Source organism: Orbicella franksi, chromosome 3 (genome assembly GCF_964199315.1).
Source record: "Orbicella franksi chromosome 3, jaOrbFran1.1, whole genome shotgun sequence".
In the NCBI taxonomy this organism is placed as follows: domain Eukaryota; kingdom Metazoa; phylum Cnidaria; class Anthozoa; order Scleractinia; family Merulinidae; genus Orbicella; species Orbicella franksi.
Genome location: NC_138147.1, coordinates 6227986 through 6243396, shown reverse-complemented (window position 1 = coordinate 6243396; position 15411 = coordinate 6227986). Strand labels below are relative to the sequence as shown.

General features: G+C 38.5%; 1 protein-coding gene across 1 annotated transcript in view; it reads left to right on the top strand.

The window, feature by feature from the left end:
* LOC145480944 (uncharacterized) overlaps positions 1-15411 on the top strand; it is a 23223-nt gene extending 7812 nt beyond the window's left edge. The window contains exons 12-26 of the mRNA XM_081459290.1: positions 4191-4243; positions 4907-5021; positions 5514-5590; positions 5941-5978; positions 6083-6150; positions 6607-6703; positions 6792-6908; positions 7457-7573; positions 8317-8409; positions 8854-8947; positions 10539-10702; positions 11065-11130; positions 11598-11685; positions 12357-12425; positions 12727-15411. Coding sequence (XP_081315416.1) covers positions 4191-4243; positions 4907-5021; positions 5514-5590; positions 5941-5978; positions 6083-6150; positions 6607-6703; positions 6792-6908; positions 7457-7573; positions 8317-8409; positions 8854-8947; positions 10539-10702; positions 11065-11130; positions 11598-11685; positions 12357-12425; positions 12727-12858 — 1388 coding nt within the window. The 3' untranslated portion in view covers positions 12859-15411. The remainder of the gene's footprint in view (positions 1-4190; positions 4244-4906; positions 5022-5513; positions 5591-5940; positions 5979-6082; positions 6151-6606; positions 6704-6791; positions 6909-7456; positions 7574-8316; positions 8410-8853; positions 8948-10538; positions 10703-11064; positions 11131-11597; positions 11686-12356; positions 12426-12726) is intronic.

The window sequence follows — 15411 nt, the reverse complement described above, 5'->3', positions numbered from 1 at the left end:
TTTATTTCATATCGGCATGATTTGTAGTGTTTTGAACTTCTGGGATCAGCGGACATGCAGATGTATGGAGACCCGTGCGTTGCGCAGAAGGGTTCATTTGTTAATCTGTTAGGCGGTGCATGACATAAAGCTACGATCGTGTTTGTCAAAAAATATGTATTTATCTCGTGATTTTTAGCCATTTAAGACATTGCTGTATTTGGAAAAGTGCTAATTTGATGTTTATTTGTTCAGTGCAGATAATCATTGTCCCAGATAACCAAAGTAAGTTCCAGATGTTAACACTATTTTCCGGCCACCATATTTTACCTATTTAAACCTGAAATCAACATTTTTGAACTTATACGTTGCGTGAAATTAACATTTTGCTGTTTTCTAAGTGAAATCAACATCCTTTCCGTCACGAGTTACTTGAAATCAACATTTTTACCTATTTAGACCTGAAATCAACATTTTTGAGTTTATACGCTGCATGAAATTAACATTTTGCTGTTTTCTAAGTGAAATCAACATCCCTACCGTCTCGGGTTAACATGAAATCAACATTTAAACCTTTTTTTACCTAAAATCGACATTTTTGAGCTTTTACGTTGCGTAAAATTGACATTTTGCTGCTTTCTAAGAGAAATCAACATCCTTGCCGTCACGCGTTAACATGAGTCAACATTTTAACCACTTTTGACCTGAAATCAACAAATTTGAGCTTATATAAGCTGCGTGAAATTGACATTTTGCTGGTTTGTAAGTAAAATCAAAGTCCTTGCGGTCACAGCGGGCCAATCCTTTGTTATAATAAACCGAGGCGAGACTTCGACTTATAACAAAGGCTTGGCTTGGCTATTATAACAAAGGATCGGCTCTGTTTAACATAACAAAGGCCCGGCTTCGTTTATTTGAAGGACTCGGCGGGAAAAGGGTGTCAGGTATTTTAATCAAAGGTGAACTTTTTCGAAAACGCTCCAAATTTCACATGCAGTTTCATTCAGGTATGTTAAGCAATGTCCCGTAGTTTTCGCGCTAAAGTTCGCTTCGTTCTCGAGATATTGCGTATGCAATAAACCACTCGGTTTTTCCAACCTGTGTGCCTTTTTTGCATACTTTATTTCTCGAGAACAAAGAGCGCCCCAGCCAAAAAAAAATTCAGAGCAATGTTTCTCAGGTACAACAAAGCCTACATGCCAAAATTCAGCTATTTTTGAACACTTTCAAAATGGCCAAAAAATCTAGGGGACATTCTTTTATAAGTTGTTAATTATTAACAACTTTAAGAGTTACTGACAGTGAAGAATGATCATCACAGTTAATTTTCCAATTTAAGCAATTGGAAAGAAGAAGCCTGAAAAAAAAAAAAATCAGGGCTTCAACGGGATTCGAACCCGTGACCTCCGCGATACCGGTGCGATGCTCTACCAACTGAGCTATGAAGCCACACATTGGGAGCGAGGTCAATTAATTGAGTTCATATCTTCCCATGAGGAGTGAAATGATGTGAAGTTTATATGAAATAATTCATATATGAACTGCGGTTGTAGATGACAGTGAAGAATGATCATCACAGTTAATTTTCCAATTTAAGCAATTGGAAAGAAGAAGCCTGAAAAAAAAAAAAAAAAAAAATCAGGAGCCCTGATTTTTTTTTTTTTCAGGCTTCTTCTTTCCAATTGCTTAAATTGGAAAATTAACTGTGATGATCATTCTTCACTGTCATCTACAACCACAGTTCATATATGAATTATTTCATATAAACTTCACATCATTTCACTCCTCACGGGAAGATATGAACTCAATTAATTGACCTCGCTCCCAATGTGTGGCTTCATGGCTCAGTTGGTAGAGCATCGCACCGGTATCGCGGAGGTCACGGGTTCAAATCCCGTTGAAGCCCTGATTTTTTTTTTCAGGCTTCTTCTTTCCAATTGCTTAAATTGGAAAATTAACTGTGATGATCATTCTTCACTGTCATCTACAACTGCAGTTCATATATGAATTATTTCATCTAAACTTCACATCATTTCACTCCTCATGGGAAGATATGAACTCAATTAATTGACCTCGCTCCCAATGTGTGGCTTCATAGCTCAGTTGGTAGAGCATCGCACCGGTATCGCGGAGGTCACAGGTTCGAATCCCGTTGAAGCCCTGGTTTTTTGTTTTTTTTTCAGGCTTCTTCTTTCCAATTGCTTAAATTGGAAAATTAACTGTGATGATCATTCTTCACTGTCATCTACAACTGCAGTTCATATATGAATTATTTCATATAAACTTCACATCATTTCACTCCTCACAGGAAGATATGAACTCAATTAATTGACCTCGCTCCCAATGTGTGGCTTCATAGCTCAGTTGGTAGAGCATCGCACCGGTATCGCGGAGGTCACGGGTTCGAATCCCGTTGAAGCCCTGATTTTTTTTTTTTCAGGCTTCTTCTTTCCAATTGCTTAAATTGGAAAATTAACTGTGATGATCATTCTTCACTGTCATCTACAACCACAGTTCATATATGAATTATTTCATATAAACTTCACATCATTTCACTCCTCACGGGAAGATATGAACTCAATTAATTGACCTCGCTCCCAATGTGTGGCTTCATGGCTCAGTTGGTAGAGCATCGCACCGGTATCGCAGAGGTCACGGGTTCAAATCCCGTTGAAGCCCTGATTTTTTTTTTCCAGGCTTCTTCTTTCCAATTGCTTAAATTGGAAAATTAACTGTGATGATCATTCTTCACTGTCATCTACAACCGCAGTTCATATATGAATTTCATATAAACTTCACATCATTTAAGATTTACTGCTCCAAAATACTCATGCTATCGGTTGATTTGAAGATGATTCAAATAAGAAACTTCATGAGTGCCTTAACAAAGATTTGCAACAAAAACACTCCTTGACTGTTAAAAAGAAGATCTAGAATGGAATTGATTTGTTTGACTCAAACATGGAGTTACTCATTAAGGTTGGTTTGAAATGGGCAATAGGAATAATGACCTTTTTAAATTGGTCATTCCACAGTATTCCGCTGTTGCGGAGACTACATTCAGAGATTTATTATATATCTAAAAACGTAGACTACAAAGCAGACGCAGACTGCTGTTGTGTGGTAGATGTCCAGTAGAGCTATTCACAACAGTAGTGTAATTCACTCAGTATCAGATGAGTGGGATGCAACAGTAAGTTGCAGAGACCACTCAGAAATTCCATTACTTTTGTTCTACCAAACTTAAGTGAGAAGTTCTTTCAATCTTGGATAGATCAAAAATATCTGTCTGTTTTACTTGCAAGGACATATCATCTACTCACTATAACTGACAATACATTTAACTAATGTTGCATATTTTTCCATTTTAATTAACAATTCTAAGTGATGGTGCTGTTGTGGAGACTATGTTGCGGAGACTACATCAGGATACTGTGAATAAAAATGCTACAAAAAGTAAATAAAGGACAAATTTTGGCAAGTGATCAATGTAATGGAGTGTCAAACACTAGAATAGCTAAATTTTCTTACATGATTGAATTCTTCAAGCTCAGAAATTCACTAGTGCCAGTTCCCTTAACATTGGCCAAGTATAACCAAGCAGGGAATGGTAAAGAATGCAAAGAGGTTGAGGCCCCAAACAGTGGATTCTGAAGTAGATGCTTTGTTCTCATGATGAAAAATACTAATTTTAGAAGTTTGCTACACATATCCTATTACTGTGACTGAAATTTACTGGGAATTTTGTATTTCTTTTCTTTTTGTGTGATCTCCGCAACAGAAAACAAACTTTATTATAAGCTTATACAGGAAAATTCAGGGCAAACTGTTGTAGTACAATTTACTCTTTAGGGTAAATTAAATGTAGAACTTATCAAACTTGCATCAAGGAAGCTTCATTTCATCATTCACAAAGAAAATTTAACCTTGAAAAATGTTGTGGAAACTACATTTTGCCAATGGAAAGCAAATGTTGCATTGTTCTTATAATGAGGTCAGTTTGAATCAGCTGTTAATAGGAAAAAGGACCAGTAGTAGAGTCTATCTTGTGGTCTTGTTGAAAGTTCAGCTTTTACTTCTTCTTTTTTTAACAGACAGTTTATTTGTAGTCTCCACAAACTTTTTGAAAAGTTAAGGCTTTAATATCTTTTTGTGTCAAATTCATTCTTACTAATAACAATTATTGTTTTCTAATTCTACATTTGTTGTAGACAACAAAAACTGCTCACTGACCATCTTAGGAAAAGATCTTAATTCTTTTAAGGTAACAGCTACATGTATGTACTATAATTCTTAGGAAACAAGTATCTCTCAACAGTGTGCTGAGTTCTACAATGTCATCATTTCAAACCTGCCAACCCTTCAGTTTCTATAAACTGGAGAGATCCATTTGAAGTTCAGACAGTGGAGAGATTTTGCAATGTTTTTAGTGAGAAACCAGGGCATTTTGTGTAAGGTTTGGAGTAATTGTGGATTTCACCACTTTGAATTAAAAGGGATGGGATACTTGGTGAGAGCTTTTATGGGGGTCTTAAAAAGATGTTAAGTCATGTTGTCTGCACTAACAGTTTTACAAGCAACAGCAAGGTGAAACTTAGATTTCATCTTGAGGTATACTTTATGTGTACTGGTGCTTTTGCATTTTTGTCAGAAAACTTTTGAGATTTCAATACTGGGACTGGAAAAGAAAGTACTTTGTTTATAGGTACACGTCTATTTTTTAATTTTCCCTCGAGAGTTGAATTAATAATGTATTGTTTTAGAATTGTTAGGAACGTAAATGTTAGTGGGCTGTTATGTCTTTTGGACTATATAAAGTCTGTTAAAGTTCTACAAATACTGACGTCTTCCACTCATACTCACTCTTCATCATACAACTGAAATAATCTCAATTGATCCATTTTTGTTGTTGTCGAATTGCTTGCAGATTTATACCGATTCACATCCTGGTATGATTGTCTTGGGAGTGACTCCAGGCTATGCTCTGAAACTGAGACAAAGGATTTCCAACAAGGGAAGTTTCATTAACCCTGGAAGTGCTGGTGAGTTGTGTGCCTTTTAGTATTTAGGCAATCCCTGGATATGAGCAAGTGCAAACTTCATAATAATTTATTAGGTCCTTTCAAATAGCTCCTAGGTGTATCCTATGAGTGGAAAGGAAGCATAAGACACGTGACAAAAATATATGCTTCTCCTCTCAGCTAATAAGCAAGCAGGTTCCAGTGTCTAGATTTCCTATTCAAGCCCTGCTTTCTACATGTAGCTTTTCACTTTGATGTGCAAGTGAGAACAACATGGAGGGGTGGGCTTAGGTCTCTCACAGCTTTGCTGCTCGCACCTCAGCCCAAATACGAGAGCCTGCTGCAGGGTACTTCACAGTTGCAGTGAATGACACTATTACCAATATTGCTCCTAATCCAGATGTTGTATTTATATAAAAAAACAGCTGGTACCATGCCCCTCTCAGCCTCTTTGTTGTGAGTACAGTGTATGTTTTGTGGCTCACTTTCCACTTTTTTGTGTTTGCTTGACAGTGGCAGCAGAAAGGGACATTGTTCTGGAAGTCAGTGAACACATTAAGCCGGAAGTAAAGGCTGATTTGTTGGAATGGGTGTGTGCATAATGTACATAATGTATGAATCTGAAAATGTCTAAAAATATTGCTGTGCGCTCAAAATGTTGTTGTTAGTTTTAAAAATCATTACTGAGAAAAACCAACTACATTGCACAGTTATTCATGAAGTCACAACTTAGATGCAGCAATAAATAAGCAGTACTACAGTATACTCAGCCTTAACACCATTCCACACTATTCTTGAACTGTTTAAATGTTCAGATGACATGATGAACGTTTAGCATACATAAATGATGCAGTTACTGCTCATTGAAACCACTTTACTGAGTCACTTTTGTTTTTTATTTCTAATATTATTGCATGTGTTTACATGTCTTTTTCCACAGGTCACAGACAAGTTATCCAAAGATTTTGCTGAGTTAAGGTGGGTTTTACTATTCAGAGTAAAATATGAACAGAAAGAACCTGATATTAACAAACAATGTAGTCCATTTGTCCGTTAATGCACGTCTTTTTTGTATGTTGCAGCATAAAAGAAGTGGAAAGAATTATGTCATATAAAACCCCTAGCCCATCTGTCAGCAAGCAGAATCAATGTAAGAATGTAGGATTACTAGTCTTAGTACTTCATTTACTCTCAAGTTTATTGTGTAGCGTGTGGTAGTGTGTGTGGAGGCATGGTGCCCTCATGGTTAGTGTGCTTGCCTCCGGATGGAGCAGTCCATGTTCAAACCATGGCTGGGAAAATTGTGTTGTGTTCTTAGGCAGGGCACTTCATTCTCACAGTGCCTCTCTCCACCCAGGTGTAAATAAATGGGTACTGGTGAATTAAATGCTGGGGGTAACCCTGTGAAGGACTAATATCCCATTCAGGGGGGAGTAGAAATACTCCTAGTCGCCTCATGCTATAGAAACCAGAGATAAGCGCCGGCCTGATGGCCTAGTTGGCTGGTATGCAGACTTTACCTTTTACCTTAAAATTGTATATGCAGCATACTTTAGTCTTATAGTATATGACTTTTTGTTGATACTGCCTTCACATTTTCTTCTAGCATCTGAAGAGGTGTCTTCTCCACCCATGACAACTCGTTCCAGAACTTACAGTACAAGAACAAACAGCAGCAAGCAGTCTGTCATAGTGTCAAAAAAGTACAGTATAGCTTATGTCGTTTGTAGCTTTTGTACACGTTTGGAGTTCAGGCGATACTTACAGATCTCAATTCTTTTGTCTTTCTAGACTTATTGTTTATCCTCCTCCTCCTCAAACTGGTGGAATCACAGTTACTACCGAGGATATCGCTTGTCTTGATTCTGGCGAATTCCTTAATGATGTCATCATTGATTTCTACCTAAAGTGAGTTTAACAACAAAACGTTTCCACTAGTTATCAGACATCCACTGTCAGCTAGCATTATTGTCAGAGCATAATGGCAAGACCAACACTTGTCATAGTATATTTAGGTTCTTAACCAGTCAGGGCTCCAAGAGAAAACCTTTGTATTTGTAAATTTTACCCTCTAACTGAGTGAAGAGCACTGCACCAATTTTCTAAACCCGTTCCAAAGCTAACTGTCAAACGTATTTTAGAAAACACCCTGTATAAAGAAGCGCACGCTAACGTGCGTACTTCAATTTTACAATTAGACTATGGGCTCGAGATTTCCACAGTGTAAATGAAAAAATAATGAAACATTTTCTTTATTTCTATCTAGTTATAGAAACATTCGTTGGAGGTTTGGGTGAACTCCCAAACTTCCAGTAGTGTTTCTCCACGTATAACTCGATTGAAACATAGAAAATGTTAACTATTTCTAAAATAAAATAAGTAAAACTTTATTTCCCACAGTCTGTGCCATTCAGAGGTCGTTGAAAAACTTGCCTCCGATAAAATCTCATTTGCAGGTTTGTTTTCTTTGAGAAGCTTAAGCCTGAGGACCGAGCACGCACGCATATTTTAAGCTCATTCTTCTACAAGCGGCTCACACAGAGAAATAACAGCAATAACGACACTTTCACCAGGTTAGTGCCGTCAGATATGCTTCATGGAGTTGTTTCTAATTCTCACAATATTGTTAGACCCCTCTTTATGAAGAACCGACAGTGGTTTGGGTCTGTGAGTTGTCCATGTACTGGTGAAAAACACTTTACAACCCATTCATACACACCAATATAATATTATAGAAAAGTTCAAAACTTCATGTATGTACACTGTAAGACTGGGTTAGGCTATGTAGTGTCGAATACCCTTACACAAAACTATAAAGTATGAAAATAATGAAATTTTCTATGGGTCTTATCTCATCTCGAGGTAGCACTAAACCTCCACCTCTCAATTTTGGAAGAAAATATTTCAGCTTTCTTTAAACTTTTAGGTCTATTTTTCCTCGCGATAAATGGAAGAGCAGTTTAAACAAACATGTTTTTAGCAGCTTGAACAAATGTGTCCCAAAAAAAGGCCGAAATTCATTTAGAGGGGTTTTCAATGCCTCTACTGCCTCTACTCTTCGCTACACTACGCTACTGCACTGTACTCTGCTGTACTATACTATACTGATGGAACCGATTTAAGATAAGGAAAAAGACTCCTTTGAATATTACGCAATAGAGAGCGTACAGGAGCTCAAAAACCCTACGAGAAATTTCCAGCCAATTTTGTGCAAGTTGTATATATAAACTACAGTAAACTTGTTGAACTTCATCTCTTTCTGCCCCCGCACCATTCCGTCATGCACGTGTTTGACTGGACTCCTTTCTTTCCCCAGCACTCCGGACCGAATGCACTCTCAGGTGCGAACATGGACGAAGAATGTAGACATATTTGAGAAAGATTTTGTAATTGTACCAATTAACGAAAGGTATGTTATACAGAGCTGGAGTGAGTACTATACTGAAAGGGTATGGTGAGTGAGTATGATAACAAACTTGGCTTGAGCAAGCAGACCGACCTTGGTTACAGCATACATTTGTGCATCTTTGATATTAGATTCCATGTTGTGATCAAATAACACCTGTCAAAACAAAGTCTCCGCTGATCAGCATCATGTGGCCATATCGCGCGCTCAAGTTTATAGCTCGTCGAAGTCACGTGTTTTTTAGAGTTCACCGCTGCCCAGGTACTGGTTTTTGATTGGATCGCAGGCTCAAGCCAGGTGAACTTATTGTAATCAGGACCTCCGCTTTTAGGCTCGGCTAAATTTATATATTACGTTGACTGGTGTTGAGCGAGATCTGCTAGATACTCTATGACTGATGTGCTTATCTAGCGAAACATGACAGTTTGTTTTGTTTTACCCCGTCAGCTCTCACTGGTATCTGGCTGTCATCTGTTTCGCTGGGCAGGAGAATCCAGCTTATGTTAACGAAATCAATGATGATGAGGAAACCGACACCAAGGTACACTTTGCCTCTGATAACCTGAAGACTTTAAAATTGTATACAGTGCAACCCTCACTGACGGCCACCTCGTTATTACGACATCTTTATTATCCAACTGCAGCGAACACCGTCCAAATAACAGTACAAATATACAGCGATATTGTACAGTTATTTGTACAGTGACAAACCTGTTTGCCGTACAGGTCGGCGCGCGCACACAAAACTGTCGCACTCTCCTTTTTTTCATTGATAAATTTATTGACTACAGCAGTTGGATAATAAATCTCTTATCAGATGTTTTAGTGTGTAGTATCGCTTTATATTTTTACTCGTTTGTATTTTGACTCGCCCTACGAGCTCGTCGAAATACGGCACAACTCGTAAAAATTGCTGGTTTTCAGTGTCACGCAATTCAAAATAGATCAAAATAAAAATCAAAACCGGTCAATAGATAAAGTCCAGAATCTGGGAAATAAAAGAAGGTAAATATGCAAAGACTCTCGCCAAAATTCTGGTTACAGCAATTTTTCTTGTGCGAGATATGCGGAGAAATGTTTTACCCAAATTTATAGAGATTTGTATGGAGACGCCATGTTGGTGCCCATCCGTATGGGCACCAGCATGGCGGCCGGAAACCAGCAGAAACATCTGTCACTGAGTTTTGCTACAAAAGCGTGAATTTATCCCCCGAGGAACTCTAAAACATTAAAATAAGACTTTTTCTAAGACATGAACTGTTCAGATAGCCAAGTTCCCCGAAATAAGTCACTTTTTTAACCATCATGACAGCTCTCTAGACCGTCATGTAAATTCCGCGTCACGCAAAAGCTTAGAAATTCAAGCGTAGTGTATCACAAAACCAAGAACCCATTCGGAGCGAAAATTTGTATGAATATTAGTTTTCAGCTGCTCTTACACATCATTTAAGTAAAATCTCAGGAAGATCAATAGTTTTGTAGTTCGAATTTTGGTGACGTCATGTGAAAACCAGCTATATATAGCGATACTACACACCAAAACATCTAATAAGATATATTTATTCTGGCCCGAACAAAAGCTCAGTCAGTCATTTTCTCAATACGTTAATACGGCCAGATTTTTGGTGGCCCGTTGGTGACTATCATGCGATAGAAATCTCGAGCTCATAATCTAATTGTTAATTAGTGTGCAGTAGCTGGAGGTCGTCTATGGAAATGGCGACGTTCTTATTTTCGTTTTTCCAAAGTTTTGGAGGAACATTTTGATGCAATTGGATAAATAAATTAATATGAAGACTAAACGAAGGACATTTACGCTTGGCTTGTCGTCAATAATCTTGAAATTATTGAGAAAAAGGATACGCGCACACACAACTGCAAATGATAATTCAATCCTAGCAATGTAATTCTGAGACACGACGGTTAGTGATACGTCGAGAAATAATGGGAAACTGTTATTTGAAGTAAATTTACTCAGAGTTAGAATTCTACTAAAATAATTAGATTATTCGCTTTCGATTTCTATGAGGTGATAGTTGATTCGGCCTTCGGCCTCATCAACTAACACCTCATAGATATCTCGAGTTCATAACCTAATTGTTAGTTATTTTCTATAAAAACCTCAACAACAGGGTGAAGCCACAGATACGGAGACTGGAACCGAGGAAGAACTTGAACGTGGTGATTACGATGACGATGAAGAGGATTTTGATTTCTCTCCGCTGGCAGCATTGCGAAAGAAACCAGTTAAACGTCAATCCAAGAAAAGCTTGTCCAAACAAATCATCAAATCTCAGTAAGGAGTATTATGGAAATTCTGCTCGTCTTGAAGTAGTTGGCCCATATTTCCAAGTTTGCTGATTCGAAAACTATTTTTGTAAGGTTTCTTTACAATCTGAAGGCAATTACAATTGTGTACGTCAAAAAATGACTTAGATATCATATCATGACCGACCTCCCTTGGCTGCGGGCTTCTGTCTAACCCTTCACGTGGTCAGATTGAAAAGCTATCGGTTCAGTGAAACAAAGTCATTAACCGTCAAAAGAGTTTAGGTGATTGAGTTTGTAAGTTGCATTGTTATTTATTGTAATGTTGATTATATAGTGGCAAGGAAGATCTCAGTCATTGGCGTAATGAAATAACGTTCTCTTTTGCAGACCGTGCATTTTAGTGTTTGACTCTCTGGGAGGTTCGAGAACAAGGTGTATGCTCAATCTAAGAAAGTAAGTTCATCAAGTTCTCCTTATCATGATTTCGACCGGCAGACAAGGACAGCATTTAGTGTCAAGCTGTCCTTTCTCAGTTTTCTTCTGTTGTAAGGTATGGGACAAATGCTGTTTTCTGGGGGACTGTATTCAAGGTGTCACAGTTTAGAGAAAGGTCTTAACTCAAAAACGTATTACAGAAACAAAATCTGATGATTTGGTAAGCCCCGTGGCTGTTGATCCCTTCAATTACCGTGCAAAGTTTTTGGCGGGAAACAGATGTGGACGCGGCACATGGCGGGAAAACGTCATTGCCTGCATACGTCATGTGAGTTAGCACGTCACCAGCCTTCTGATTGGCTAAATCCAACAACTTTAAGACACTGCATATCATCGTGTGAATCAGCTGTTTAGAGGACATTTTCGCTCGCTACGTAAACTTTTGACGACACTGCTCTTAGTTTACAATTTTCGTGTTTCGTTAGCTACCTCAAGTGCGAATGGAGAGAACGAAAGAAAGAACCTGCCTCGAGAATCTTTGACAAGGACACAATCAAAGGCAACCATCCCAAGGTTTGTTTTTCCATTTGCTGGTCATATTCATGATCGTATAGTTTGGAAATCTGGAAAAGTCTGAACTCTAAAATTTCTGGAAATTTGTCCAAGCTTAAATAATTATTAGATAAGGAAAACGAAGAAAATATACATTTGGGAAAGAGTACGTGAAGATATTCTTTCATTCAAAAATTTGCGCGAGTCTTGACTATAAAGTCTGCAGAGTTAGTTAATCTTAGTTGATAGTGTTAAATAAATCCTAATTTTTATGAGACTTGGAATTTTAACCATTTACCCAAAAGTTCTGGAGATTTCGGTCTGAATGTAAATGGTACTTAAGACAATTTTGCTTCGACCGACCGGAAAATTTCCGAATTGAACGGAACGTCTTGAAAGTTAGTCCAAAATTTCCAACCGAAATATCCGAATGGAAAATGTGTTTACCATTTGCAATTCTTCACCAGTTCCAGCCGCCATCTTGGAATTATGATCAGGTCGAACTCATCCTAGTCTTCTTCATTAAATTGGGGATTGTTGAGTAAATGGTATTAAATGGCCAATCCGGACGGAACTTGCCATCGGGGATTTTTACTCACCATTTGCAAAAAAAAAAACGTTGACGAACCGGTTTCACCGCGTAAATGGTCAACAATCTCAGTGTCAGGGTTTTGTTTCCATCCCATTCTCAGGTTCCTCAGCAGGACAACTTTTGCGACTGTGGCGTGTACGTGTTACAGTACATGGAGAGCTTCTTTGAGGTAAATTCTAATTCGTACAACACAACCAAAGGGCTCTGTATTTTGAAATATTAAAATCGTTGTAAATTTATTTATTGGGGGCTAACTAGAAAAACAAATGGTTTACTTGACCCCCATACTCTGTAACAGTAACTTTAATATTTATAAAGTGACAAGGCATATCAGTTGTAATCATGAAAAAGTTGTAATTTTTCCAATAATTGTAATTTGTGAGAAATAAAGTATGATTTTGTTCTTGTTGTTAAACCTTAAAGGAACCATTGCTGCCACTAACAGCATTTTATTGTGATTGTCTTTGCAGGATCCAATCACAGACTTCACACTGCCCATAAGGAAACCCAACTGGTTTTCATCGATCACACAAAAGCGAACTGACATACGGCAACTTATTTATACCTTGAAAGCAAGTGCTGAGATAGATGGTGTCTCATAGAAGGTTTTGGCAGACGAGTGAAGATTTATTTAAAGTATTGGCCTGCTGATGCGGGCCATAAATTCCGTATTTACCTGCAAGCTTCACATTTGGTCTGAAACTCTATATCGGGCCCATTCTCCATTCTTGGCCTTAAGTGCCCGGTTTGTTCCCAAACAGCCCTCGTGAATTGCCTTTTTGTTTCTTCTAGTTTCAATTTACTGGTGCATTTTAATGGCCATAGTCTGAAATCTCCAGCTCTCAGGACTGGCACTCAATTTATAATAACCAATGATATTTTAGAGTGAGAGAGAAAAAATTTAAGCATAAGACCACTGGAACAAAGCATTTGAATTTTCGATTTTTAGACTGCCGTGTTTCACTGTGTAGCGTGGTTGTTTGTTGGTTGCATAAGTGGATACAGAGGCTTACAGTAAATAAACCGATTACCGTGTTGAAATTGATTAGCCTCTGTTAATGTTGTATTGTAAATAATTCAAGAAGCGCGGGCGAGCTGTGAAGAGAATGGTGGAGAGAAATATGGGCTAAACTAATCGAAATTTGTTATAGTTTCGAGCTTTCACACAAAAACGAAAGTTTCTTGTGTGTCCAAACTGTCGGGGAAAATACAACATTAAAAAAAAATGGCGGACATTTGTATTTCCTCGAAGTATTTTTTATCTTCCAGATTAAGCTCACGAAAGGCGTACGATTAGAACTTTAAAATAATGAACAATTCATTTGGGATGTTACCGCAAAGAAGAGTTATCGATCCATTTTGCTCTGTGGCGGTTCTTTTGTTTAAATTATAGAAACTCACTTTACGCAATATAGAGGCCCTGTCCACACTACGACGGAGAAATTTGAAAACGGCGTTTTCACTCTGAAAACGCATCAAATGTTTTCCGTCCACATTTGAAAATGCAACAATCACTAGTCATTTGCATTTGTGGCTGAGGAAAACTCGGGCAGTGAAATCACTTGATTATTGTGACGTCGTCGTTTTCGAAAAGCTCCGTTTTCAAAATGTTTGCCGTCCACACTAAAACGCAAATTCCTCCTGTTTAAAGAGAGTTTTCGAAAAGCTCTGTTTTCGTGACGGATTAGCGTGGACGGGCAGGCCTAAGCCAAATAAAGCTGCCTTTTCAAATTTCTCCGGCGCAGTGTGGACGGGAGCCAGAGTCGTTTGGCAAAACCAGTTATATCACCGTCAGTGCGCATGTCAAAAGTAAGGCACAGTATGTCTGAATTCATTCTCGTCCCCGGAGCTCATGATCCTTCTGGCCCGCGGCAGGGATCGAGAGCTCTGGGCTGGTCCAACACCGGAAGTCCGCGATTCACGGACTTCCCGTCAAATCTGGCAAATCTGATTGGCTGAGAATACAAAACGAATACTCTGCGCATGCTCAGAAAATCGGCGTCCGGCCAGAGCTCTCGATCCCTGCCGCAGGCCTGAAGGATCGTGGGCTCTGGGGACGAGAATGGTCTGAATTATTCAAGTCAGCCTTGTGTGTTTACTATAGCACATGTCATTCATCTCAATCATATTGATCGTGGTATGTAAAAAGAAAATTAGTTTATGCAAGTCAAAGGTAGTCAGTTTTGTTAAGACACTGAAATGTAAGTGTTTGTCATGGCTTCAAATTACATTAAGATTTTATATTGTAGATATTTATTGGCCAACACTGGTTATACTGACTATTAAAAAAACCAAATGTTGATCGTTCTTCTTTTGTTCTTCCTTCTGTTTGTTCCAAAGCCGACGATTAACAAATTTCAAGCCCGATTTTATCCACGGTAAAAGAGTTTCGACTGAAGCGTAAACCAAAGGATTCGTATATAACTTCTTCCGATTGCAAGAGCTATTACAATATTTTCTTCTGGAACCTTGCAAATCCTTTGCCTCTCCTGGTTTCCCTCCAAAAATATGTTTTGTTCGTTTGCAACCCCTCATAAACCGGTACAATACCTGAAGTGGCCGAAGTATTTACCGGCAGCGATCATGAGTGATTAGAGGTAGTAAAAAAATTGTTTTCTTGTGCCAAGTGTGCCAAGATTTCCGGGTCCTGGGGTGGGGCGGGGAGGTACTCCCTTATATGGGCTATATAGGTATGTGCGGGCCCAAAGAGTATGGGTTTTAGCCTTTTTGGTTATAATCAGGATATCGATTTTGGTCATTTGGGTCTCAAATAGGGTATGGTTTTTGCCCTCTTTCATCATCGATAAGACCATCAACAAAAAGCCCTTCGTCTTCACAATGCCTTTAACATCGGTCTGATCTTGGAAGCGAACGCACGCCCCCACCCCAGGGTCAAGATCGACTCACGAAATTACACAAACGCAATCATCTGTTTGATTCATTAAGCGGCAGCTTAACTTATCGCCATGTTATATTTAAATATACTTCCTCCAACGGCCCGAAAAGTAAGCCGACATAAACCACAATTACCCCCATCATCGTTGTCAAAGCTGGCAACAGAATGGCGGTTGACAAGTGTGGTGGTTGTTTTGTTGACGGGAGATCAACAGCGCTATTACCAACAAAAATCTTTCCCACGCATGTTGTGGTAATAA